This window comes from Calidris pugnax, unplaced genomic scaffold (assembly GCF_001431845.1).
Source record: "Calidris pugnax isolate Ruff unplaced genomic scaffold, ASM143184v1 scaffold123, whole genome shotgun sequence".
NCBI lineage: Eukaryota > Metazoa > Chordata > Aves > Charadriiformes > Scolopacidae > Calidris > Calidris pugnax.
In genome coordinates this window covers 745,254-772,940 of record NW_015090876.1, presented here as the reverse complement: position 1 = coordinate 772,940, position 27,687 = coordinate 745,254, and the positions used below count along the sequence as shown (strand labels likewise).

Sequence of the window (27,687 nt, the reverse complement as noted above, 5' to 3'; positions counted from 1 at the left end):
CCCCCCCCCACCCCCCCCCCCCCTCTGCTGAAGGCATTGGATGTGACAGTGCAGAGAAACATGTGTTTCACATTTCTGACTGGTTGTTTTGGCGCAATCAATACCTCCACAAGAAACATTGACTTAGGTGGCGATTATCATACCGGGAGGCACACGGAGCGCTGCTTTCGGGTTGCATGCAAAGTGAGCACAAATCAAAGAGTCCGCCGTTCCTGGCAAGAGGGGGCTTCGGCTCCCCCCAAACTCCGGGGCAAAGGCAGCGGGCAGCGTTCCCAGCCCACCAAAGAGAGCCCGGCCTCGGGGTGCGGAATGAGCAATGACCAAAGCGCTGTCAGGAGTGGCAGGCAGTCGGATCGGATGGGGATCAGTGAGGCAATAACCGGTGAAAGAAAGGTGGATCGTCAAATTATCGCCCGAAGGAATAGCAGGCGAGGCGGAATGATGATAAAGTTGAACTTCTGTTTCATCTTCTGTCGGGGATGGTGGGCGTTTCTGTTGCTTCAGCTCCACATGTTGCAAGCACTGGCACAAGGTAGGGCTAAGAGACATTTTTGTTTATAGAAATGCTGCATCTGCCTTCTAAGAGGAAGGGAATCTCGCTCGGGTGCAGAGAAACCCTTTTACTTTATCCTTATCAGAGGTGAACTGCAGAATTCACACTGAGCTGATTTCATGTAGGAATGGTCGTTTCTTACACACAATCGTTTCTTTATGGAACAGGGATTTGCAAACTGTACTTACATGTTTTTTTCCCTTTCTCATCCTATCCTTCCCCTTCCCCCACCTCCCACAGAGAATCAAAAGCCCTATCGGGACTAAACCTGCTTTTTTTTTATTATTTACTTACATCCGTCCGTACATTTCTGTTCTTTTTGGCAGCCAAAGAGTTAACAGCTGGTTGTGTGTGTGTGTGCTTAAAAACACTGTGCGCTGAGATAAGTTATTAGGAGATGGGGAGTCATAAATCCGCCGACTAGAAGTAAATCAGGCATGTAAAAGGAATGCTTTAAACATACAAGTACTATTCTATGTGAACCTCGGTTGGAGCATTGTTCGTTTCTTTTGGATTGCCAAGGAACATTTACCCGAGACAAAAACTGCAATTGATTCCTATCTGAGCATTTCCACATCAGAGATCCTTGCAGTCAAATGAGTCACTTGTAAACGAAGGGTCAGAATCGACCAATAGACTTTAAATATCAAGTGTCAGTCACTTTGCATGTAAATTCCCTTCTCAAAAAAAAAATTGCCAAATGTAGCCTAATTCTTAATAATCCTTTGACAGAGTAAACAATAAATGGCAGGCAGAAGCATTACAGTTGGCTGCGCCAAATAACATGCTGAACAAACGCAGCTTTCACTTTTCTTTGCTGGGTTGAGTTTTATTGCTGTGTGCATTGTCTGACTGAAGTGGTATGTGTTGGACAATGCAGAACTGTATCGAGTGGGACGATGAGTTACTTATTAAAAACGGAAGTTAATACGCTGTGAAGGGGAATGGTCTTTGTGTTTTAGTTCTTTGTTTTCAAGTATTTCATAGGGAACAACGGTGCATTCAGTTTTAATAACTGGATGGGCTTGTGTGTTGAGGAAGAGGGGTTACAAGCCAACTCTGCTGTAGTTTGTCTGCTCAGGCTTTACTAGTGCATCCTCGGAAAGTTGGGAGCCGCAGGATATGGAATAGTTTTAATCCAGTGTTTAATAATAGACTCCACCCTCATAAACCTTTTCCAGTGCTTTGTTTATGCTGTCACTGCTATTCCCAAACTATTTACGCTGAGGCCTGCAAGCCCTAACAGGGTATTGTTACTCTGAAACGAGACATACCTGAAATCATTCTCTCTGCAAATTAAAATTCAGGTCACTTTCCTTTTTCTTTTGGAAGTTGTTGTTGATAGATGCCAACATGATGCTTCGTTTTGGAAGACGAATGCTGATGATTCTTGCTTTTTACATTAAAAATGCAAAAAATTTTCATATAAGGCAGTTTTAAGTACCAGTGATTCAGGAATCAATTTAGATGCCATGTGAAACAGTTTTCTGTGGTTTAATAGCAAACTAGCTGTTTTATTGGATTATAAAGTGGATTGAAACTTTTGTTTAGCAAGTAGTACAACAGAGTTTTTCGATAGCCTATTTGAGATTACTAAGCACTCGCAGTGGTGTCAGTTTCAGGTTATATATTTCTCAGGGAGTTACATAGTGTTTACAAACTGTCCTAAAGAAAAGTGCTAACACCAAGTTAGTTTTACCCCTCAGTATTTCAGAGGGGGAGGGGAAGCAAAGAGAATAAGATACATTATTTCTGAGAAATATTGGTGCAAGTGAAGGTAAGGGGTTTAGAAGACATTAAGCAATATTGACACATAAACCACCATGGAGGTCTTAATGCAGAGTGCTTCTATTAGGTTTTTCACAAAATTTGCATTCATTTAAAACTTACGGTTCTTTTTGCACTCTGAATTCTAATGGATTCTAATACATTCATCATTTTTATGCAAAAATTTACTTTAGAGCGAAGATGACAATTTTGATAAAAGTCCTTCATGAAAATGGAAATTCTGCTACAGCCACAGAAAGTTTTTTAATGGGATGATGTGGTCATATGCATGAGAGAATTACATGACTCCAATCTTTTTATGTGATAAAAAAATGAACATTCTAAATATATGGGCCATGGCTATTTTGAATGAATCATAATCCTACGCGATAACCAACTAATGTTTCTGTAATAACTATTTCAGCATTATAGAAATAAGAATTATTTCAGGCATACTGAAAAGCACATTCTTATTTCACATGAAACAGAGTAGATGAAGTCGTTGAGGTTATTTATCTTATATTGTAAGGTGAATGGAAGAAAATGTTTTCAACTGCAACAGGTTGGTTGAGTATTCTCTAGACTTGAATGATCATCCATGTAAAAGCAGATCTGGAGGCGAACTATAGATAAAACCACTTGTAAATTCATTTTGTACTTAGCTCTTCAGCTTTTCTGTCTTCTGGAACTTGTGTTACATAATTAGATATAATGATTTATTTGATTTCTTTTGCTTTTTCAAAGTGAATTTAATTATTGCGAAACATACAGTGATTTATTGTACTGAATAATAAAGCATTCTCTTCGAAGCTTAGTCTTGTTAGTGCAGACCTTCTCATGATGGCAGTGATTTTCTGGGTGGAAGAAACGTACAGATGACTGAGGTTGTGGCCTGTCCCACAAACACAGCCTGGAGCACTACCACCACTTCTCTCATGGCCGCAGATCTGCAGGGGCTTCCTTCAGACTATATGTGTGTCTCACCCAGCTTGCTACACTGGTCCATCTGTGAATGGGCAGCTTGTCAGAAAAATTAACCTGTAAGAGTCTGAAAACTGTTGCATTTCTTTGTTTACTCAGTTCTTCATGCCCGCTGGCCTCTGCCATGATGCCTCTTTTCATGGCGTTTTTGTTAAATTTGAGTAGTAGGTGCTAGTTAGCCTCAAGTCATTGTGTGTCATCAAATAGTGATGAGATGCTAATTGATAATCACTATAATTATCAAATTAGAATTTGCAAGGTGATGGTAGAAGTCATTTTGACACAGTAACTAACTATTGCACTTAGGAGAACATTATCCTGCAGTGACCTCTAGCTCAGTGGTCTAGCGTGCCTGGGCATAGTCCTGTTGAAAATACAGCTCATTGCAGGGTTGGAATTTATTAGTTATGTATGAGATTAACAAACACTGATGCCTACTGAGGTACAAAATGTTTACTAAAATGCTAGAATATTTGTATGGAAATCGAAAAATCCTGCTTATTTAAATAGGTTGGAAGTTGCTAGAGGCTACTCTACGTGCATCTTAATGGATTTAAGTACCTTCCCAATATCTTTCTTTTGTTGAAGAGTGAAAGAATACTTAGGAAATATACTTCTTCAGATTGATGGCTGTTGTTCAAAATGATTTTAAAATAGATAAAAGCAGCACAAAGCTTTAAGCTTCTCCAACAGGAGATGGGTATCTTTAAATATTAAGGAAGAGAAGCTTGTCTGATTTTTCTTAGCTTTACAGCAATGGAAGTGTAATCTTTTAATGCTACTTGATCAAATCTGTAATTCAGAATTCTACATGTACCTGAATGTGCATTTAAGGTGATATTGATACCTGTTATGCTTTGGCAGAAGCCCTGACATGGAAGGTAGAAGAAAATATTTCTGGGCCCTAACTTTTTAAATTCAAATACTTGACCCGGTGTAACTTACAAATATGCTAAGTGTAGTAAGTGTTTTCAAGTAAATTTCAAACTGCATTGGATGTACAGAGATGATAAGCAACTTGCATAGAGTATTTAGTTGTTGCAAGGACAGAGAGATGGTTAAATGTGAGGGGGATACTCATTGGAGAGTGAAAAGCATTCTGAATTAAATGTAGAATGATGCATTTCTAATTCCAAAAGATTCTGTTACTGTTTACTGGAAATTCATTAATTTGTGTTGGATTTACCTCTTGTGTTCCCTTTCTTTAGATGAACATTTTATGTATGTGCTAGTTTTTAAATACATTAATTCTTTGTGTATATAATTATAATAATTAAAGTTATTTACAAGCCTAGTTTAGATAGAAATGGGGTGGAGACAGTGGGCTTTTTCTGTAGCCACATCATGCGACTTCTAACTCTCTCTCCTGTGGTAAACCCGTGTTTGGTTGATAGGCTTAGCTTTGGCTGAGAAATGACTTATTCTCAAGACTTCTCAATGCAAGTTCAAAGAGATATGTATAAATACCTATTAAGATTTTAAGTACAGTGTTTCGGATAGTTTCTTGAGAGTGCAGTGTTAAAGCACTATTAAAGAGCACTATTAAAGGTGAAGAAAACCCATATGTAATAGGTGTTTATCAACGTTGTTATCGTGCATTACCAGAAGATGCTTAGACCAGGAATGACCTGGGTGTGGAGAGAGAGATGGTGGCAGTACAGTCTCAGAGTGCTGCTGTGTGACTTTCACAGCACTTAAGAATGGAAGGGAATCTGTGTCCGTGGCTTCTACTCCTTGAAAGGTTCTTCTGGAAGGTTCTGTCATCTCTGTGTATAATCCTATATTTTGAATGACAAACACAAATATTGGCTAATATTTTAAAGACTGGCTGACTGATTAAACAAGCCATGGAAATTTTAATAAACAACCTTAAATGGAATTTTTAGGAAGCTGTTAAGTGAAAGGCTTGGGCTTTGTTATGCCTCAGAGGTTTTTTGTTGTTGTTGTTTATTGTTCTTGCCAGCACATACCTGTAAGTCTTGAACACACTCTTGATTCAAATAGATGATTTTCATGCATTTAGCAGCTTTGTGTATAGCTTTACCTGAACATCACATTCTGAATGAATTAGCTACTTGGTTCACTTGGACATTTTTGCTGTAATGAGTCTGTGGGCAATTAGATTCCTCACGGAGCAAAATCTTGTTCATGCTGAGTTCATTGCAGAAATAGACATTACTTCCTCCTTCTGCATATATGCATATATAATATGTATTTAAATAGTTTTTAGCAAACAAATTGATGATTTGTTGGTCTTTTCAAAATCATGCTTTCTTGAAATTATAAGGTATAAACTAGAATAACTTTTATAGGATCTGTGCAGAGATTAGAAAATGCCAGAACTAAGGTAGCTTGTGCATCTTTAATCTGAATTCCTTATGCATGTGCATTATGATTAAGTTTAAATTGATACATATTATTTTACTGTCCCCCTTAGAGCCAAAACTGAATACTGCTCATTGATCAGTTTTGCAGTATTTTATTTTCTTGCCAGTGCTTGGCTCCATCTTTCATTGTCTTCAAATCTTTTAAATTCAGCACAAGAAGAGTGTGTGGACTAAAGGAAGAACTACAGCAGCTACAGAGATGCATTGGCTTAGACTACTTGTTGTTACTGCTTGTAACAACAAGCAGTTGTTACAGCTGAAGGGCAGGTGATTGGTGAGATTTGGTTTCTATTTCTGACTATTGAGTGAGTATTTTCTAGTGAATAAAGACTCTTTGCTCCATGTGCCTCCAAGATGACCCTTCACCACCCATATAGCTCATGCAGAACAAAAATATAACTCCATGAAAGGTCTGTGCACAAAGAAGTTGGGGTTTCTGGAGTTATTTCTGCTTGTGATGATGTTAGTCTTGTTACCTACTATTTCAGTCAATTTCATAACTTTCATTCCCTAGGACTCTTCTGATAAGTGGCCTCACATGTAGCCTAGTTAAATTTATTAAACTGGAGATGTAGCATTTGGCATGCTTTCTTATGGGAAGTGTATTCTTTTCTCAGTGTATTAGTTATAAATAGGTGCTAAATAGATGTGATGAATTCTTTTTTCATGTGAGTAAAACTTGCTGATTCCTTTATGAACATCGTCTTTGAAATGTCACAGCCCTGGAACTTCCAGTAGGTTTTATAGGAATTAGTTCGTGTAGCACTTGCAGGTCTGAGTTCAAGGGGTTACATGACTGAGGAGGGAAGAACCTTTTATTTTAGTGTGCATACTAACTTAATTACTTTTACATATGTATGACTGTTTTTGTAAGATTTATTCATTATACAAATTTGTGGCTTCTAGACACAGTATTTGTATACTGTATCTTGAGCATAAGTATTTTTGGTTTACGAAGAGTTATTTGTTGTTCTGCCCTTGCTATGAGAAATAATAAATCTACTACTAGAATATATACTAGTCTGTTGCATATGTTTCATCTGTGAAATGCCCCTGAGGTGTAATAAAACCGGCACTTTCACTAATATTAAAAATGTAGAACTAGGGTTTTAAAGGGAAGTGTTTTTAAAGTTAATTTTCAGCTGTTTAGCTCCCTGAACTAGCTCAAACGTGGGTCACAGCTGGGGTCCCCATTGCATCAAGGACAATGCAAAAGAGGTGATGGGATGCTTGGCTGGGGGGCATGACCCTGGCAGCCATCGCTAAGACAAGGTTAAATTGTTAGAGAGTTTTCAGACTCTAGGGAATGTACACTGCCGAACTTCTTACAAACATGTGGAGGCCACTGCTCCTGTGTAGAAAATAGAAAGGTTGGTGCCTTTAAAGGGTGGTTTAGAAGACTTAACTTTCAGTTTCTTCTCTGAAAGACCCTTTCGGTGAGCTTCTCCCTCTCTTAGATGGAGTCTTCCCAAAGAAAGTGTTCTTAACCTAAGCCTGTAAAGTGCTACAGTTAGGTAACATGAATATTCTCCTTAATCTTTTTATAACTCAATTCTTGAGACCAAAAATGGGAATAATATTTGTTTCTTAAAAAAAAGAATCATTGTAACTTAAGTTGAAAATTCCACAGGTATTGCTTTTTAGTGTTTGTACCCAGTATGCAGATTCAGTAGGTAAAAATGCTGGTATGAGCTCCAACAATGCTGATATAAGGAATTCTTTAACACCACTTTGTGCAAAATGTGGAAGTGGATTGTACAATCTTATGTCACACCATCCAGATAACTTTTGAAGTGTCACTTTTGATAAACGATAAAGCATTTGTGGTTTTTAAGCAGATAACTTGAATCTTTAATCCTGTTTTTCACATTTCCATGCTCTACTGCGGCAGCCTGTAGAGAATGTTGATTCTGGTAGATAAATCATTGTCCCTTAGGTCTCTTTAAACCACTTTATGGTCTTTCAAGCCATAAGCCATATATTTTTCTAATAAACTCCTAGGTCTAACAAGTTATCTAAAAAATAATTTGTTGGGTATAGCCCTCTTGGACCAGAAAGTAGAGAATAATGATACGTAACTCCAGTATGTGTTGCCAAAATGGTCCCATATTGATTCCAGGCTGAAATTGAAGTTTGTAACTCATTATTATGCAAAGAATCAAAAGATCTGGTAGACACTTATTTCCACCTCAGATTCATATTTGTCTAACTTTGTATATTTATTAGCCAAGAATGTTGTGGCTTTGACAGATGCTTTTGGCATTGAGTCCATAGGAAATTTTTATTATTATTATTTTTATGATGCATAAACTCCTTTTACAGTAGCTCAGCTGATAATGCACTGGAAATACTGTTGTCCCATGATGAAGACTGTCCCATTGTTTGCATGTGTGCCCATCTGCGTGTCTCACTGTTTTCTATTTGCTTTAGCTTTTTGTCCCAGATTGATAGAGCCTCTACCACAATATGCTTCTGGTCTCTGATTATTGCTCCTACATGCTATTGTAACACAAACAATGCCTACTGTTAGTAAAAGACTGAGGCAATACTTTAAAACCCCTGATTCCACATGCGCGATGTAGAACTGATTCCTTACTTTAACTGGACACAGAATAGCTTTTCTAGGACACTGGTATTATCTGAAGCAGGGCTTTTATTGTGCTGGAAGACCTTATTCACAACAGATAATCAGGAAGATTGTTTAATGGTAGATTATCCCAGGCATTGTTTTTCAAAAATGTTAGATAAGACTAAGAAGCATGAGATCAAGAATAGTAACTCCTGTGTTTCACCTTTTGCTATTTTTGTTGCCATGAAGAAGCTAGATTTGGTTTTGAAGAGGGAGTAACTGAAGTTAATTTTAATAATCCTTTTAATATGTGCCCCTTCGAACACCAGATTTTCAGGTAAATGCTATTAACTAAGTTTCCATTTGCCTTCAGAGTTTTTTTTTAATGCAATCGTCTCTAGTTACTTCTTTATCATGAGCAACGTCAGACGAGTCATAAATGGAGAAAAATACGTGGATTGTTTTTAAATTAATTTCCTGCATTGGCATGTGCAACCATCATTTTTAAAATAACACATCTTAAAAAGAAAATAGTATTATTTCTAGTTATCTTAAACATTTTTTTTTACGTTCTGTTCTATCTTCTCTTTTGGAACTGTGTGCAAGACTCTTGGCTTTTAAGAACTACTGAGAGGTATTTGGGTTGTTTTATTTTCCTTTTGAATTGATTATATAATTTATACAGTAACTTCTTGAAATTTGTAGACTTAGAGAAAGTGTTTCCTATTCACAGAGCCTAATCAGGCTGGTGCTCATTATCCATACAAGGCTAAAATTTCACTTTAAACATTTCTGTTCATGGAAATGGGAGAATAGGTTAATTGATTCTATATAACTCAATTAACAAAATAGGCTGGTGATGCTATTGTTTAATGGAGTCATCAGCAGAAGAATGTCAGGTGACTCTGAGGATAAATTTCCTGTCTATCCACAAGTTTGAAGGAGCAATGAATAACAGTAAGATAGATTTCATGCCTGTGCAGTTTGAAAACTTATCTTGAAGTCATTTCTGTGATACCTGACATCTTTATTTCAAGTTTCTCTATACTATTGTTGAGAGCAGTCTTCCTCAGATTTAATTATTTTCATTATATATGATTTATTATTAGCATTTAACGGGTCAAATATTTATGCATATTTTCCTGAATCTTCAGTTGAAAATTCTGAGTTAATGAGAGTCATGTCAAACTCCAAAGTTTTAAGTATGGGTAATTCAACGTTACATTCACTATGTAAATGTATCATAATTAAAATGATGCCTTGTCAATCCCATTCAGGTTTCTCATGAGTATAATTTTCAGCTTTTGTAGACTGCATATAGCTATGTCTTCTGCTATCCAAAACCTCAACAGGCCTATTTACGGCATACTGGTGTCAATAAAAATCTGCAATGTTAACTGTTGTGCCAGTTAAAATTTGAAGAGTGTAAATCTTATTAATTCTGTTATGGAAATTGAGGTAAGATTTAAAACTTAAATTTTTGATGTTTTCAAATTGTTGAGCTCCACTATAAAAGGAATTAATGGAGCAGCCAATGAGAAAATATAAGATAGCTCTGCAGTTGGACCATCCTAATCAGCAGATGGAAACTTTTCATCTATAACAATGCAGAATGGGAGCTTGATGCCTGCAAAATAACACCGTCAAATGTGCTATCACTTTCACCCTAAATGCTCTTTGACTGAATAGAGATATAAAACTTCTTTTCAGTTTATTTTATACATTTGACATTATGCTGAGTACATCTATTTTAATATTTCCTTTCTATAGGCAATTTCCTCTATAAGTTGGCAGTCAGTGAGAAGAGACATAAACACAACTAAACCACAAGCAAACAAAACTAAAATCTCAGCAGAGCACTAAAAACTGTAGGCAGATAGAGCTTTTTAACGACCTCAAATAGTGGTGGCTTCCCCTAAATGCCTGAGTCCAAATGGGTTCAACAAAGGAAGGATGTTCTTTGGCCTAGTTTCTTCTCTCACTAAGTAGGATTGTGGGTTTATTGCCCTTTAAATTGTTAGTTTCATTATGATAGTTAATAAATCAAGGATTAAATCAAAGATCAGTAAGTAGGAATTATTTTTCTATACTTACAAAAGCTTTCACCCACTGGCAAGTGATTTATCAGTTAGAATTGGTGGCAGGTGAATTAGGAGACAGTATTTTTAATCTTCTAATTTTAATCTGTGGCTCAGTTACATCAATCCCACTGTAGACTCTTCAGTTCAGGAAGAACTTCTGCTGGAGTGTGTTCTGATCCCCAGCGGTTTTCAATCCTCATGTGCTAGTGCAACTGGGTAATAACAAAAAGCTGAGCTCCTCCTGATCGCTCTGCTGACTTGGCAAACAAAAGAAAAGAGTAACTGTCAGTCTGTGCTCGTGCGGTCTGGTCATAAAGAGTTATTGGGTTAACAACTCATCAGTGCTATTATTTAACATCTGTCCTGATGGTTTAATACAAATGAGGTCAAAGTTTTCATATTGTATATAAAAAATAAAGTGCTGAGCATTTTTGGATTTTACACTTACATGTGGACAAATGTTCTTACATATAAGAACAATTCTTCAAAGAATTCTTAGTGTTCCAAATATCTTTCTATAGAGCTGCTCTATGTTTTAAATACTGATGAGCCAGCTTGTCTGCAAATGTTCTCTGTAGTGGAGTAAGAGTTAGCTGTCACTTTATTAGAATTAATGGCATAACTACTCATGTTTACTTGAAATTCATTGCAGCATGAAGTTATTAGGCATAGGTGCTTTGGTAAATTATGGCATATTGTACGTTTTTTTAATAACCAATTAGTGACTGTTGGTGTTGGGCACATGCAATGCATCTAGCTGTCACTCACTCATGAGTTGAATTTAATTAGCACCCATATCTCCTTACCAGAAGAGTTCTGTTGGAACTATTAACATGTGACAAAGACAGTGGATATTATCTAACCCAGGAAAGAAAATGTTTGCTATTGTTTGGTTTATTACAAGACCAGATATAGGGCTTTTCTAAGGATGTGACTTGACTGAAAGAGCTCTCAAAACCAGTACTAAGAGTTGCCAAGTATGGGTTTCTCATAATTCAGTCAAATCTTATATTCTGTGTGAAAGGCAAATATCGATTTCATACATATTTGCAACTCTCAGTTGCTTTTCCAGATATCCAACAGTCTCAGTTGCCTTGAAATTCTGGAAAAGTGGCCCCATGCTGAATGAAATGTGCGTGTGCATCCTTGGTCAGATGCTGCATCAAGGCAAATAAAACACAAACCATAGCTGTTCAGAGCTCACGGAGTAAGCTGGCAAGTAGAATGTACTGTATGTATGAAGAACTGTCCATAGTGATTGATATTTTGGGGATTTTTGAAGCCTTTGGTGTCTTCAAGCCCCCTGAAGTCCTATTACTGTTGCTGATAAGAAGTTATTTTACTTTTCTGATTTTTATAGACAAAGTATTACATCTAGATAGAAAGAAATTTTAAATTAACATATTATTATTGGGCATATTAGTGCTTTGCATAATGATATTTTCCAAAATTACATTTTAATGCCTCTGCCCTGTTTTTAATAATTATTTTTAATGGGCTATTTTAACACATCTGAAAGAATGTTTTGTGTCATTTGGCATTGAGTTAAATAATTGCACTCTTACAGTATTCAGAACTGTGACCCTCAGGGTGCAGTGGGAGAAGGAAAATATTGTTCTAGCAGTAATTTCCACTCTTAGTTCCTTCTACCCTACTCAGTTGCCTTTACCTGTTCCTTCTGCTGGCAGAAGCAAATGGGGAGATAAAGCTAAGAAAAAAAATATGAGGGTAAGCTACAGAAATACTACATCTCAGTTTTTAAAACACTCATTTTGGAGGCCGCCTCCTTCCTCTTGTGAGGTTTATTTGTTCTTATTTCACATAAATTTATAATAACTTATTTTAAAATGCTTATGATATTTTAAGACAAATGCTTAAACTTTGTACAGTGTTTGAGTCATAAACAACTCATTCTGCTATGTGCAGTCTATCCATATTTAATTATATAGGCCTTTCAAACTCCCCCCCTCAAAAAAATATCTGAATTATCTGGCTATTTATTTTCTTTATAGTAGAGAAGAATTGAAGTATATTTTAAGAATTTTAGCTTCACATTTAGATCATAGTTGTTGCAGTTATACACATAATATTCCTTTATATTCTTTCTTAGCTATCTAAAACTACATGGAAACAATGGTATTGAAGTAACTATCTAAAATGTTTTGACCTTATGTCTCTTCTTAAGCCAAATACAAACATAAAACAGGGTGGAATATTTCTTTCTTGTTTTAGATAGAGACATTAATGTCAGTATCTTGTATTATGTGTGATGCTGTAAATTACTGGAGGGCAGTATAGAATTAATTTTTGTGATTTAAATGCATATATTGCAGAATTTTAGATCTCTAAGCATAATTTGTGTTTATGACTCCATCTAAATGTAGTTTCATTTTGTACCGTGTATATTGACTGAGAGAAACTATGAAATTGCATGATCTTAAATGGAGATCTCAAATCTCATAAACCTGCATTGTGAAATGTAATCATGTTAGAGTCAAAACACTTGTGGTTATTCAATTACTTAGTGGGGCTTTTTCATATCGCTGCGTGTGCAGCAGTTCTGCCAGAAACAAAGAGTTCGGATCTTTCAGATGTACCATCTTTGAAGAAACAGCTAAAGGCAACAGGTTTCAAGCTCTTTGAAACCTTTGCTCTCGAAGTCCTTCATAAGGGATGGTCTGTCATCACTATTGGTCATTTATTAAGTGTGCTTAATTTGTGGGGAAAAAAATGAAGTGCATTATTACATATTCATATAGCACAAAAAGGTCTTTTCTTTTTATTTCCTTATGTAGTAGTAGACGTCTCCTATATTTTAGAACCTGCAAAAGTCATTAGGCTAATTGCAATGAATCCTTTGGGTGGGAGGAAACTAATGATCATCTAAACTAATATCATAAAAAGGAAGGTTAATAAGGTTGTATGGCTTGGTTGAACATGATAACTAATGTAGTTTTACTAATATAATAGTGTTGTATAAAAGTATACAGATTTAGTATAAAGATTTTAATTTTAGCCTATATTCAGTAAAGCTTACATGTTAGAAGCATTCTCTGGCATGGTCATTTTTACTTTAAAATATTTTGAAGGGTTCTAAGATTTCAAAATTTGTATTGCTATTATAAAATTATTAATAGTTTCTCTTTAGGCATTGAAAAGCTTGTATTGGGACCATTTTGAAACTTTTTTGGGAGAGGAATTAATGTATACAGTAGGGTTTACTGATATGTATTATGGAAGTTATACTGATTAATTCCAATGAAGTTCTTTACTGTCAGTGTGTAAATTGCTCTCCTCTTCTTACTGTCACTCTGATCTAATATTTTTTTTGTGCATAAGTAAATGTGGGGGATTTTGTGTGTGAAAAAGGATGTGCTTCAGCAGGTTTCAGGAACTGAAAAATTAGTCTATGCACTCACTCAAGTTGGTAATGGAAGGAATACCCTTTCCAGGTAAAAAATCAGTTTAAATGAAGGGATTTTATGATGCAAATACTTGGCTTTTGGGATACTTAGTTTTCATAGCAGCTTATAAAAAAGCCCAGGAGTCTCATGTTTGGATTTTGGTTTTGTGTGTTGTTTTTTTGGTTGTGGGTGGTTGTTTTTTTTAATGTTATATTTTGGATCTACATAAGAGGCTTAAGAAAATAAGCAGTCAGGTTGTTGAGAAGATCAATACCGTGAAAGGTTTTTAAACCGTGAAAGGTTTTTAAGTCATGAAAGGTTTTTTTAAACAGAAATTTTGTTTGAACCAGGAAAAGACAAGATAGAAGACTCCATCTTCGTGTGTATAAGAAGCAAAAAAAAAATTTAGTACATGTTAACTAATGTTGCTTAGAAAAGTGCACAGAGCAGTTTGGTGGCTCACCAAGATAGTAAAAGCCATAATCTTCAGTCTTCCACTTGAGCATATGTGAGCTATTTAATAAAATTAGGTATTTTTTCCAAGTGTTAAGTCTTAAATGTAGCTGCTTATGAAGGTATTCTAGACAGAAACAGCAATCCTGAATTATGAGTTGCATTTTACTGTACATGGCTATTCCAGCTCTGTAGATTCCCAATCTTAAGGGGGCAGTATTTATTCTAAACTCTGTCCATTCCTTACACTAGATCCAAAGGAAAGATAGGTGTTCTCAGTAACTCAAGTATTTAGATTTATCCTGCTTTTAGATGTTTTACACTCAAAACAATAATACAAGTTAAACAAAAGGATTTCCTCTAATTGCCATGATTTTAAAAATCAAAATGTCACCACTAGAATTCAAGCAACCTTATTTCCTTACGTATCTTTCTCCTTTCTGTAGAAACTCCTTCCTCTCCAAACTAGCATCCCATATTCCTAGAGCTTTCCCCTACCCCGTCTCCTTTTTTTGCCTGCCTTTAGTTTATGTTGTTTATATTTTTGTTGGTTTGTTTTTTGTTGGAGTTGGTGGTTTGGGTTTTTTTGTTTGGTTGGTTGGGGCTTTTTTTGTAGCTAGTGCAGGGGACTTTTATTAGCAGAAAGGATGTCCTGTGTGGGAGACAACAGAGATACTGCATAAATGGTTTTTTCCACACTGGAAGATGAAGGATCATTCTTGAGTTCTTATCTATAAATTCCTGATACTGTCCATCAGGGCAGAGAATAGAATACACATCTCACAAACTGTAAGTTACAGGGGAAAAAAGTTCAATAGGAAAACCTGCTAAAAGCTGCTGGCTTTTGCAGAGGGTTTTCTTAGAGCAATAATCTCTGGGGACTCCAGAGGGAGAGAGCTCTGCTGTCATCCTGAAGCCTTTGCAGTTAGGTCTCTTGCACCCTTCAGCATCTCTGGTTCCAGTTAGTCTAACCTGTGTATCAAAATGAACATCAAACCTTTAGCTTTGCATGTAAGCCACAAGTTAGTGTGCATCAAACAGGGATTAGTGTTCTGACAGCTAAGCATGGCACATTCCATCACTTTTTTGAAAAGGGTACTTACTTATCAAATGTTGTCTCCTGGACCACCTCCAATCTGTGTTGTTTATAAGATTGGAGATAGAAGAGTTTTATTTTGATTACTGTGATTAGAGTGGCAGAAGAATCCTTCATCATTTGTCTTCTTTGGCGTCTTGATGGCTATTTGACCATCTTGAATCCTATGTCTCTGCATGCATCATCCACGGAACTGTTTATTAAGTTCTGAACAATTGACCTGTGCAAAGTCTTTCAAGGCAAAATAATGTGAGCAAGTGCTGGTGCTGGTGAAGTGCTTGCACAGTATCAATATTGCATTGATACTGCAAATATAATTCATTCATTCACTTTTTGTATTGATTTGACAATAAGAAATAACTTAAGGGAAGAAAAATAGATTTAATTAAGCATTTGGGGAAATTAAAGTACTTTCTTAGCTATGAATAGTAGGTTGAAAGAATTGTGCAACAAAAATACTCTTGTAGCTGTACTGCCTACTTCCTGGAAACCTTCTGGAAATATTAACACTATTACAGATTATTACTTGTGCATCGTAAGTGCAGAGGAAGAAGAAGACGAGAGTACTCTCCGTCAAACTGAAGAAAATTGTAAAGATAGAAGAAGCAATCTTTTGAATATGGTTTGATCAGAGTTTATACTAGAGACTTATTATATTGACTAGTTCATATGGCAGTGTTAAAAATATAAAAAATCTGATACAGCTTTGGATTCTTAAAATAAATGCCACACTACTGGGAAAAATTGTATCATCAAAAGTATTCATAATTTTTTTGGTACTTCTAATTATTAATCTAACATTATTTTTAGTCAGTTATCACAATTTGAGAACTTTGTCAGAGAATTGTAACTGTGAGGATTCTTGTATAACAAACTATGTACCTACTAGACAAAATATATATTTAACTAGTATACAGTTTCCTCTGGCAAGCTATTTTGAAATTGATGTTAAATTAGGTTAGCTAAATTACATATTATCACCAAAGGCAATACACCAAAATACACGTGGAATACACTGAAGCACTTGTTAGTCCATCAGCCTTGTAGAGGACCAAGTCTCTGGAAGGTAGACAAATATTGCTCTGACTTTATTGCTGCTTTGAGAGTTAATGACCATAATAAAGGTAAGTATAGCTTGCTAATTAACCATTAGTTTTGTCTTTAACAACATTTTAATTTGCATATTTGCTGAAAACATGTGCATTTAATTGTTCGTCTTCAATTAGCGTTACTTTTCAGATCTTTAAGTGGGTTTTTAAATAGTTTTAAAAGTGGGGGTTTAAAAAGTTTGTCTAAATGGATTGAGATACCCAATTAGAAATGTGCAAAAGTAGCCTCATGTCAAAAATACTGGATTGGGTTAGAAACTTACAGTTATATATTCTGTTCTTGTCCTACATGATTTTCAACTTGAAATGCTTTGGTCAATTATGGTCGTTCCCAAATTGACTGACTTCTCCGTCTTATCTTGGAGGAAATGGATTATTGTTTAGACCTTGGCATTACAGTTTGAAAGGATAAATTATTGATTGTTGACATTTTGCACAATATAACATATTTCTCTCTAAGATCTTTCCTACAGGATGGAATTTAATTTCCTTGATCTTGTAAAAGTAAAGTAGAAAAGCATACTTTAAGTTGATTTGAAAAGAAAATGCTTTTACAAATAAAATGATTTTTTTTTTTCATATTTGCGTTGCTTAAAATGCCTTTTTTTTTGTCTTATAAATATGCTAATCTTTATAAGCTGCTTCTGGTATGACATATGGTATATAATTTTGTTTCAGTTCTTTGACATCAACCTAGTTACTGTTACATAAAAATGTACAATTGGCAGGGAAAATTAGTATGTTCAGTGGCATGATACTTGTGAGACTTTTGAGAGCTATCCGGGGTATTCATCTGTGTTAGAAGTAGGCAGCTGTTTGAAGAGGACTTGTACATTCTGTTAATTGTATGTTTGTTCCTTTTCAAACAGCACTTCTTTTGGGCCCCTTTGGCCTGGTGGAAAAACTGCAGATAAATACTTATGAATAAAAGAGCAAAGCTCAAACATATGTTTATATTTTAAATAGTTTTATATTAAAAAAAAGATATTTAATTTAGAAGTAAATAAGATTATTTTCTTAGGGGGATAGAGCAGTATCAAGAAAGAAAAAAAAAATATCACAAAACAAGTGAGATCAATTGAAGTTGCTCCTTAATCTATCAATCAAGGCTTAGCCACATGTAAGCACAATATTGTCTTAGGAAATGAAGCAAAATTAAACAACAAATTCAAATTTTGTAGGATTTTACTAGTATAGAGCCAATAAATAAAAAACTTGAACTATATGAACTAAGAAAGCTCCAGGAAAAAGAAGTTAATTTTGCTACCATTCTGCTGTTTACATGGAAGGAAATTTGTCTTTTTTGCTCTTTTTCAAAATGTAGTATATTCTAACTGTTGACCTGCCTTTGTTCTCCATTTTACAGCGCTGTGCAGAGATAACTTATTTCTAAATTGAAAAGCTTTCCGAGGTAACTTGGAACAATCTAGCAGTAGTAGTGCAGAGTTTAATGCAGGTACACTGGTTAAAGTGGGAGGTTTCATGATCTTGTCCTTACCCTTCAAATCACGTGTACAATTTAAAACAGAGGAAAAAAATTATATTGGGGCAGGCAGAGGATCCCCAGGCACCTCTCTCAAGAATTTTCTTCTCAGTGTGCTAGAGTCAGGATCCTTCTTGTTTGTGTGGTTGGGCTTTTGCCCTTTCCTATTTGACTGCTGACCCTTGTATCACTATGGCCATGGAACAGCTTCAGCTGGATAATGGAAAATACTTCCAGACTTGTACTGTGTCCTCATGTTATAGGCACTTTTCAGGGAATGGGATACAAGAATTTCAGATTTGTACTCCTTGTGCTGAGGGACATGACTGAACCCACATTTCATATCCTGAAGAGAATGAGATTGGGTCTTTGGAAGAAGCAGCGGGACTAGTTTTCTGTGCCAACTGCAGAATCAAATAATCCATCTATACTGATAAACAAAATGGACCACCCTTATTCTCTTCTGTCATGTGGCATGATAGAACCTTACGTTGCATAGAACATGATATGATACCTATATATGACAATAGAATCCACGTGTTGAATTCTTTTACCTATTAAAACAAGGTGAGTGCACCCAATGTGTCTGTTGGAAATAGCCCCTGGCAGACACACTGCACTGAAAGCGTGTCCAGGCACAGCTTGGGAGACTAATAACTGGTGTATCACCCAAACCACGGCAGTGACTGTGCTAACAGCACGTTCGTGCGGATGATTACAGGACAATGCCTGTGTATTTATAAATATATACGTAGCTTTGATGCAAGAAGGGTTTTCAGGCATTTACGTATAAGCAAATGATTCAGCACTGTAGACAGGAATCTGAGTCTTGGAGAACTAGGATTTCAAACCTACCCTTTGTTAACCTTTAGCTCCAGCTAACCTTACATCTAACACCCTCTGCTCCTTGTTGATAGTAGCTGCTGAGAATCTCAAGTATCCAGCTCTTCTCAACTAATGCTGAAGCTGGATTTGTGAATTGAACTGCACAAAGCAGATGATGAAATGTTAGTTATAGCATATATACCCATTTGTTACATCTCGAATGCTAGAATACGTTAAAAATAGTTATCTCGTTGTTAAGTGCTTTCTGTTCAAATTAGAAGCAATTAAATATTGTTACGTGGATACTTCTGTCTTTTCTTACAACTGTTTTCTCCCTCTTAGCAACAAGAGAGATACTTAAGCCAGAGAAAGACAACTACAGGTGGTTTGACTTGACTCTTGATGTTAAAGGGTTCTTTGCTACAAATGAACAATAAGGAACATTTCCAAGAATTAATTCATTATTCTTGGTTTTGGAAGGTTGGTTTGATTATGATTTTCATTTAGCTAAATTCCATGCCCAAATGATTGAGCAATGATTCCATACAATTTTATTAAAACTAATGAAATGAATACTCTGTTTATAGGCCAAATTCAGTACGGTACTTCAGCAAAAGCTTAATTTCAACTACATGAGAAGTGATATTATTGATAAGTCAAGCATGCTTTATCTTACTGAAGTTGCATCATCATTTGTATAAAAAAGCTTCTCACTTATTTGAGTTCTTTCATAACAAAAAGTTTCTGTAAATTAGTTTTAGTAAATGGAAAACATCCTATTAGTCTTGCTTGGCTTTGTTTGCTCTAGAATACTTTTGGGGATTTTGAGTAGTGTGTAGAAATTCTTATACTTTTGGGCCATTAGCTTAATATTATCTATGCCAAAACTGGCTGAAGCTTTATTGTGTGTTTTGGCTCCATAGTCAGGGAATCTTTTCTTTTTGTACTAACATCTCTAGTCTTACTTTAACACAAAGTGATCTGCACTTAGTAAGATACAAGCTCCAGCTAATGAGAATTAGCAGCTATCTAGAGTAATAGCCTGTTAAGGTGTGGCTGTGGTTCACCTGTCAGCTTTGCCTCTCTCAGCTGAGCTGAAGATGAAACGTGCTGCCCATCAGGGCCTTGAGGACATTAGGTCTTAATTTCCCTGACCAGCCTCACCGGTGCTCTCCACCCACACCCTCTGCCCCCGGGCCCAGGAGCTCCATTTCAGTTCAGAGCTGCGTGTTCAGTTCCTGTCTGAGTCCTTTTACAGATCTGCCTGCATCCTACCTCCTGGAGACATCTCAAGCTGTGTGGTATGTGGCTTATCCTACATGGGTCTCTCAGATGTGTCTTACAACTTGTGTCTGGTCTCTGTCCTCATTTTTTTCTGCTTCTGGCTGGTTTGCTCTGGGTATCACTGTTTTGTGTCTTGTTTGGGACAGTCAATGGATTACATGACCAGCACCTCCCTCTACCTTCTCTGTTGAGTTGTGGTGGGACTACACCCTGGCTGGGGAGGGACCCCCCTGTGCTGAGGTCATGCTTGGCTCCTGGTTTGCTCTGCCCTTCAGAACAGCCAGCCTTGGCTGCTGCTCAACACTGCTACACATCCAGTACCCTGTTCTGGGATAAACCCTATGGTAAAGGGACTTTCTTACCATTGGCACCAGTGCTCTTCTTCTTGCTCTTTTTCCTCAGTGGCAGGAGCAGCAAACACAGCTCTGGCTCGCATACAGTTTCCGGGCACCACTTCACCTTTCCATCTCCTCACACCCACTCTGAGCCCCTGCCCAGCAGCCCGTCTCACCTACCTTGTCTTGTTGAAATCACTCTTCCAGTCTAACTCTTCCCCACCATTGCCATAAGGCTGTGAGCTTTTTATGATCATCTGCTGCTTCATGACTGAATTAAATATGCTTAATTTTGAGTGTGTTTTTAAAAGCTAAATTAACTAAAATACAATGATGCAGATGCTGCAATTCACTGACTCAAAGAGAAGAAAAAAGCAGGGGGGGCTGGAAGGGGATTCAAAAGTTCACCAGTGTATTCTCCTGGGCTATGGCAGGATCAATCATACCAACACAGTTCCTGACAGATATTTATTTAATCTATTTTCCAAGCACTTCAGTAAGGGAGATTCCAGAGATTCCATTGTCAATCTGTTCACTATTTAACTATCTGAGCTGTAAAGACACAATTTTCTTGAGTTCAGAGTCTAATTGCTTTTGCTGCTACCAGTACTCCAGATTGCTAAAGTGGATGGTATTTCAGACACCTGCTCTACATAATCCTTTTCTGTTTCATGGCTTTGATGAGCCGATGCTTCTTGCATTGAGATTTGGAAAGAACTGAAGTGAGCTATCTCTTGTTAGTGAAGTAAACAAATATCCAAACTCTGCCCTCAACAGATTACTCCGCCAAGTTTTGGGAAACCACTTGGAAAGTCCTAAGAGTACTGGGGAAGAGTTAGCAATTAGGACCGTCAAAAAAAAACAACCAACAACCAACCACAAAAAAAACCCCACAAACCCCCAGCTTTCTGGAGGCACTTGCACTTTTGCAGCCTTTGGTCAGAGATGGTGGTGACGTTTTATGCTCCTTTCAGACTTGGTTCTTTTCAGTCCAATGTGTTCTCAATATATTTTTGTGGTTTAGGCCAGACATCTTTCAGGGATGTCTAATCAGAATCCTTTAGTTCTGAACTCATTTGCTAAGTATCAAACACACCTCAGCATCGTTCCCTGCTATCTGAACTCATTTGCTAAGTATCAAACACACCCCAGCATCGTCCCCCGCTACACCTTAGGGCTGTTCAGCTGAGGAGGAAAAGCACCAATAACTTATTCCTTAAGGTGAAATTGAGATGCAAAATTTCAGCTTTTAGGGCCTGAAATCAAGCTTCATTCTCCTTGCTGCGTAGTAGTTGCATTAAGCATTGCCTGAATGCTTCCAGGCCAGCTATAAAGTAAATATATCGAAGTGTAGAGAACAGAGGAGATCTCAGTGTTTGATGAAATATTATGTGTGGCTCCAGTAAAATTACATTGTTTTGTTACTTTGACCTGTAGGGTTTGTTCTTTTTCCAAAGGAAATGCTAAAGATATATAATTTGCAAGAAGACTGTTTGGATGTGTTTATCTGCAGGGAGGAGGAGTAATTTGTATTGGAGGAGGAAAGAAAGAATCGGAATGGGATTTTAAAAAATGGAGCAAAAGGGAAGAGCAGAACTGTAGTCTTTTAGAATGGGTTTAGATTTCTTTGTTTGGTGGTTTGTTTTTTTTGTGAAATAGAAATATATTTGGATTTGGAGAAGGACTGGAATCCACATTTCAGGAGAAGCCAGACGGTCAGAGACCCCAGGTAAGAAGTCTGGGATCTTAAATTCTCGAGAACACTTGAGTAGGAGGAGGGTGTAAGGGAACCAACAAATGGAAGATAATTGCTTACAGATTCGTATCTCATACACTCTTATTTTTTTAAACTGTGAAGCTTCAGTTGTCAATTCTAGAAGAGTTAGTAAGCTGCATGTCAGAATGGCTACAGGTGTGGTAGGTTCTCTTCTCTCTGGAAGAGTATCTGCTGCTCCTGGGAGGTCTGCAGGGGATGGGGCTCGGTCAGCCACAGAGCTCTGCTGGAGGTATCGGAACGTTCTGAAATTGGAAGAAAATGAGCACAGGGGCCGTTGGGGTTGGGTACGGGGTGGAGGCTATAGCTTGGTCCAGGCCAAATGACCACAGAATCCTTTCGTGTACTTGCAGACGAACGTTTTGATTCATAACTGTACTGTCTACAGTAAAAATATTTTCAACACATTGTCTGGGAGCGTACCCAGTGGCAGGAAACCCGAGGGGTGTGTTTAATTCGGATGTGGTGGGGCAGTACCCGCTGAGCGCCCGAAGCCGGCGCAGCCGCTGCCCACGCGTGGGAGGCGGCGCGGCCTGGCCGGGCAAATGACCACAGAATCTTTTCGTGTACTTGCAGACGAACGTTTTGATTCATAACTGTACTGTCTACAGTAAAAATATTTTCAACACATTGTATAAGGCTGTGTGTGTTTCTAGTTGGGAAGATGAACGGTTTTATGTAGTTTAAGGTATGAGTAGGAAGTCAAAATTTGGCAGAGATCTCCTAAGACAATGTTTTAAAATTCTTTTTCCAGTTGTGAAAAGGATTTTTCTTCTCCCTTCGATCCAAGAACAGTATAGGCTAATCCAACAAATAACGCAAGATTATCAGAATCCATTTGATGTTTGTTATAAAAACACGTTTGATTTGTGAGGAGAGATGTTTGGCCTGTTGAATGATTCATAACTGTACTGTCTACAGTAAAAATATTTTCAACACATTGTATAAGGCTGTGTGTGTTTCTAGTTGGGAAAATGAACGGGTTTATGTGGTTTAAGGTATGAGAAGGAAGTCAAAATTTGGCAGAGATCTCCTAAGACAATGTTTTAAAATTCTTTTTCCAGTTGTGAAAAGGATTTTTCTTCTCCCTTCGATCCAAGAACAGTATAGGCTAATCCAACAAATAACGCAAGATTATCAGAATCCATTTGATGTTTGTTATAAAAACACGTTTGATTTGTGAGGAGAGATGTTTAGCCTGTTGAAGGATTTGATGGGATAAGAATCATAGACAGTTTTTTTTATTTGGATAACTAATAGGTTGTTGGCTATCCAGTTATCTCCTTGAGAGAAAATGATTCCAGAAAATGGTCTTTACATTTCAAGGAAAGCAATACTTCATGCAAGATTCTTTCCTACATTTGATATAAGCTGAAGTTCTGGTAACTTTAACAGGGTCAGGGTTTTATTGGAACTTGTCTTTTCTGTTATCATTCTTAGATCTCGGGCTGTCTGGAAGAAGCAATGAAGGAGATACAGTGCAGTTTATTTCCCTGCCTAGTGGTGTCAAAGTAAGCAAGGCTGTTGTTGTAATTGGCAGTTCAGTTCAATTAGTTTAGAAAAGATTTTCTTATAGATGGACATCAAAGCTGTAATTTTAAGAAAACCAACCATGAGAAACTATGCATTTATCCAAAGTGTGTCTGTTTTTCTAAATATCCAGTGTTTCTTTAGTATTCACCAAGTGTCCAATCTGATTACCTACCTCCTGCCTTGAACTAAAATTTATAATTTTTTTGATGTTAAGAGAAATGGTTGAATAGAAATCTCAGCCCCCACCATTTTCTTCTCTCCTATGCCCATACAAATTATGAGAGTTTTCCCTTTCTGGTAAATGGAATCTGAAGCACTCAACTCCAGGGACTTCTGGTAGGTGATAGGCCTTAGCATTCCGGTTAGGGGAGGATGAAACAATACTTTGTGTGTGGTTGGTTTGTTTTGTTAACACCAGTAATAGATTAGTCACATAGCTTTTGGAGATAAGGCTGAATAATTTAGCCTGCTAGCAGGACCCTCCTCTACAACCAGGCTTGTCACGTTTTATATATAACAGACAGTTTAGTTTGCCTTATCTTGGTAGGGGGAATTTTTCTTAAGGTCTTCAGTTCGGATTTTAAGGGATTTTCTCTTTTTATGGTATCCTTCTCATTTTATTACTATTTAATTGAAATAATATTTCAGTGTTTAGTTCCCTTCTTTTTAACACACAAGGCTTTCATTTTCTTGACTCACTCTTTTACTCTTTTTTTTTTTTTTCCATGTAATTCTTGGTATATCTGCCATTAAACAGCTATTTGAGAATGTACTGCTATGTCTTTTGTAACCTTTGAAGGGATGTAGATTCCTCCCTTTCTGTACAGGAAACTGGTGCGTTAAGGCCACTCTTCTGATAGCTATATACAAAATGGTCAAGCGTATTTTCAGTGTGTCTGTCATTTAGTACAACTCAAGTGATTTATTTATTTTCGGAGCTTAGGCATGTATTTTACATCCACTTGTAAATGTTATTAAAAGCACCAGTGATGTTAGAATCATACTGATGGAGATTTTGCCTCCCTGCTAGACAAATTGCTGTTGCAGTGTGGGTAAACTGGTTTTGGTCCATGTTTCAGTTGACAACTCAAAAAATTCTGCTCATAATGTATAAACCTTGTGATAACCATCACGCTTCGTATGTTTCTCTTTGGATCAGATTTTTCAAAGTTTAACTTGACTTTTCAGCGATATCATAACTTTCATTGCTCCTTATGAGAATCCCCAAAAGTTATCTTGAGTCTACAGTTTCCCAACCACCATATTTTCATCTTTTACTTCTGAAGTCGAAAGTGTGAACTGTCTTTCTGGCTGTTTTCAAGAAAGCAATTTATGGCAGCAAAACTTTGATGTTTTTGAAATGTTGCTGAATTCTTTTACCTTCCTGAATAAAGAGAGGATTACTAATAGATAGCTGGTATTCATGAAGCAAAGATGATTTATGTATTGGCATTCTGCACTTTTACTTCACAGTCCTCAATCTGGCTGTAACACCTATGGAAGTTCTGGATAAGATTTTTTTTAATCTGCCTTGCTTACCCCCTTCTAAATAGCTTGCTTCTGCTGACAATGTTCCACAGAATTCAGCATCTCACATGCATAGCGTGCTCTGCCTTTTTTATCACACCTTCTTTGAGTATTATATTGGTGTGAGACCACTGAATAATTTGTCATGTATCAACACAATAATAATTTTTTTTCTTGAAATTTAAGAGAGAGAGCTATACCAATTAAGAGGCTGTAAAATAATAAGCTTTTGAATTTGGAGCTGTGGCAGGTATAAAGCATTATTTCCTGAAGAATTAAGATTTAGCAATTTAACGTCACATACTTTTTTCTTGTTTTTGTCTAAAAACTATATATTTTAAATCCAATACACTCCCTGTTTTCTTTGTTTTGTCATCTAGTGGGGGTTTTTTGTGTGGTGTGATGGGGCTTGGGGTTTTTCTTTATTTTTTAAACTCATAAGCTTCCTGTCTTTTATGTACTGGACATTGAGAGTGGAGCTGACAGTATTAATGAAGTGCAAAAGCTAATTTACTATATTTTGTCTGAATTTAGCCTGGTATCCACTCAAGTGAAGAATTAATCTTGGATATATGATGATATATAATAGTGTTGCACTTGGGAGCAGTGCAACTACATTTCTCTTATTTAATTATCATGTCAAGGAGAGGAGAGTTGTCTCCCTTTTCATATGGTGTGGTAAGGTTATATCTTGAATTTTTCATGCATACAAATCTGAGCATATTACTGCTGTAGGATTGAGAAATCAGAGGACAGAGCACATACAGTGTTGGAGCAGGAAAATTAAATATTTCAGTACTAAAATTTCCACTTGCTGTTTGAAGATGAAGAGGAGAAGATAAAAGTATGTTGCAATGGGATGGATGCAGAGGTGAAGCTGAGAAGAAATAGTCTAGAATAGGATAATAGCAAGGGGAGGGAAAGATAAGGAAAGAGATGTGGTTCATAATTCTGGGATATTTTTCATACTGCACATTAGATTTGTGCTAACGGAATGCTCTCAAACCAGGTGGGACAATATGTTGGGATAAGCAATAGACAAAGCATCCAAAATTATTGAGTAAACCCACTTTTCATTGCTGATGCCTGTTTATTTGTCTACAATTAGTAGTTGTAGGGATGATGGGTTTATGTGTACAAGCTGTTATCATTTTTGGAAAATAAGAATTCTGCAATTTAAGGAATGCGATCAGAATGTTTTCCTTTAACTAACGCCTCCCAGCACTTTGTTCTAGGGTTTGGATGGAGAATTAACTAATCTGTATTGAGGCCCTTCAAAAACTAGATAATGCTATACAATCTCTCTCTATTTTATTTATGTATTTATTCTAAAGCATCCTGCTTGAACTATCCATTCTTTGGATGGCAAAGAAATAAAATGGAAAAATAGTTTATCTTTTGGAGTGAATGGGTATATTGGAGACACAGTGGTTTGACAGTGCTGGGGTAGAAGCTGAGCCTTTCCCAGCTGTAGGCAGTAATACCTCTTTCATTAGCCCGGTCGTATGAAAAGGTTGATGTGCACAAGCCACCTAAACTGTGTGTATATGGAAAGATTTCTTTAAATGGTCTTTGCAAAAGCTCTTGACTCATTGGTGTTGTGTGTGTAAAAGAAAACAAATCCTGGGTGCAAGAGGGAAACAGTCGTAGAAGCAATATGGCTATATCCCTGGCAGGAAGTTGCTTGGAAAAAGAGGCTAATTTACATTAGAGAGATGGAGCTGCTGTGTAAGGAAGTTGCTGCTTCTAATTTCTCTTCTGCTCAAGAAAAAGTTATTTGGTATATATAACTTTCCTCCCAACATATCTGACTGATCTCAACAGTCACCTCCCCTTGCCAGAAGCGAACAGGCAGGGAGAGTTGCTCGACCCTATGGGCAAAGGGGGCACCAATATACTCTCCTTAATTGGAACAAACATCCACTTCGAAAGAATGTGAACTTGCTGTGATTTAATAAGTATTTTAGTTCCCTCTGACTGACACTGCGCATGATGATATAGCTTCTGAATGCAAGAATCTAAGGATATGTGATGTGTCCAATCCTGATACGAAGATTTTAGAATTGGTAGGAAAAGACATGTCTTACTCTGTTCACTCTAACAAGCAGAAAAGAAAAAAATAATCTTGCAATAGGCTTTAACTAGATTATCTACAGTTTTCTGAACTGGTGTGCAAGCCAAATAGCCCATTTATGGAAGTTTTGATTTCTGATACTTAAAAAGATTAAGTTAAGTATTATTTCATACTAAACTTAATTTACCTGAGATTACAGGAGATACCCTAAAGCACTAATATAGAGATTGTTTTAATAAACACAGTTGCAAGCCCTTTTCCTAATTTCATAACGTTTCCAGTCATAAGGTATCATTTGGTCATTCAGGCTAAGTGAGGGAGCTATTAGTGTCCTCCTTAATGATAATTGAAACAACAGAAAAACTGCCTGAAGTGCAGGCCTATGGGAGGGGTTGGTTTGAGAGTTAAACTGTATGGCTCAGTGGATTTTTATTTTTTCCTGGAATCTGTAA

General features: G+C 36.8%; 1 protein-coding gene across 1 annotated transcript in view; it reads left to right on the top strand.

Moving 5' to 3' along the window:
• Window positions 1-60: 60 nt before the first annotated feature.
• SDK1 (sidekick cell adhesion molecule 1) overlaps window positions 61-27,687 on the top strand; it is a 411,416-nt gene continuing 383,789 nt past the window's right edge. Inside the window, exon 1 of the mRNA XM_014946238.1 lies at window positions 61-532. Coding sequence (XP_014801724.1) covers window positions 61-532 — 472 coding nt within the window. The remainder of the gene's footprint in view (window positions 533-27,687) is intronic.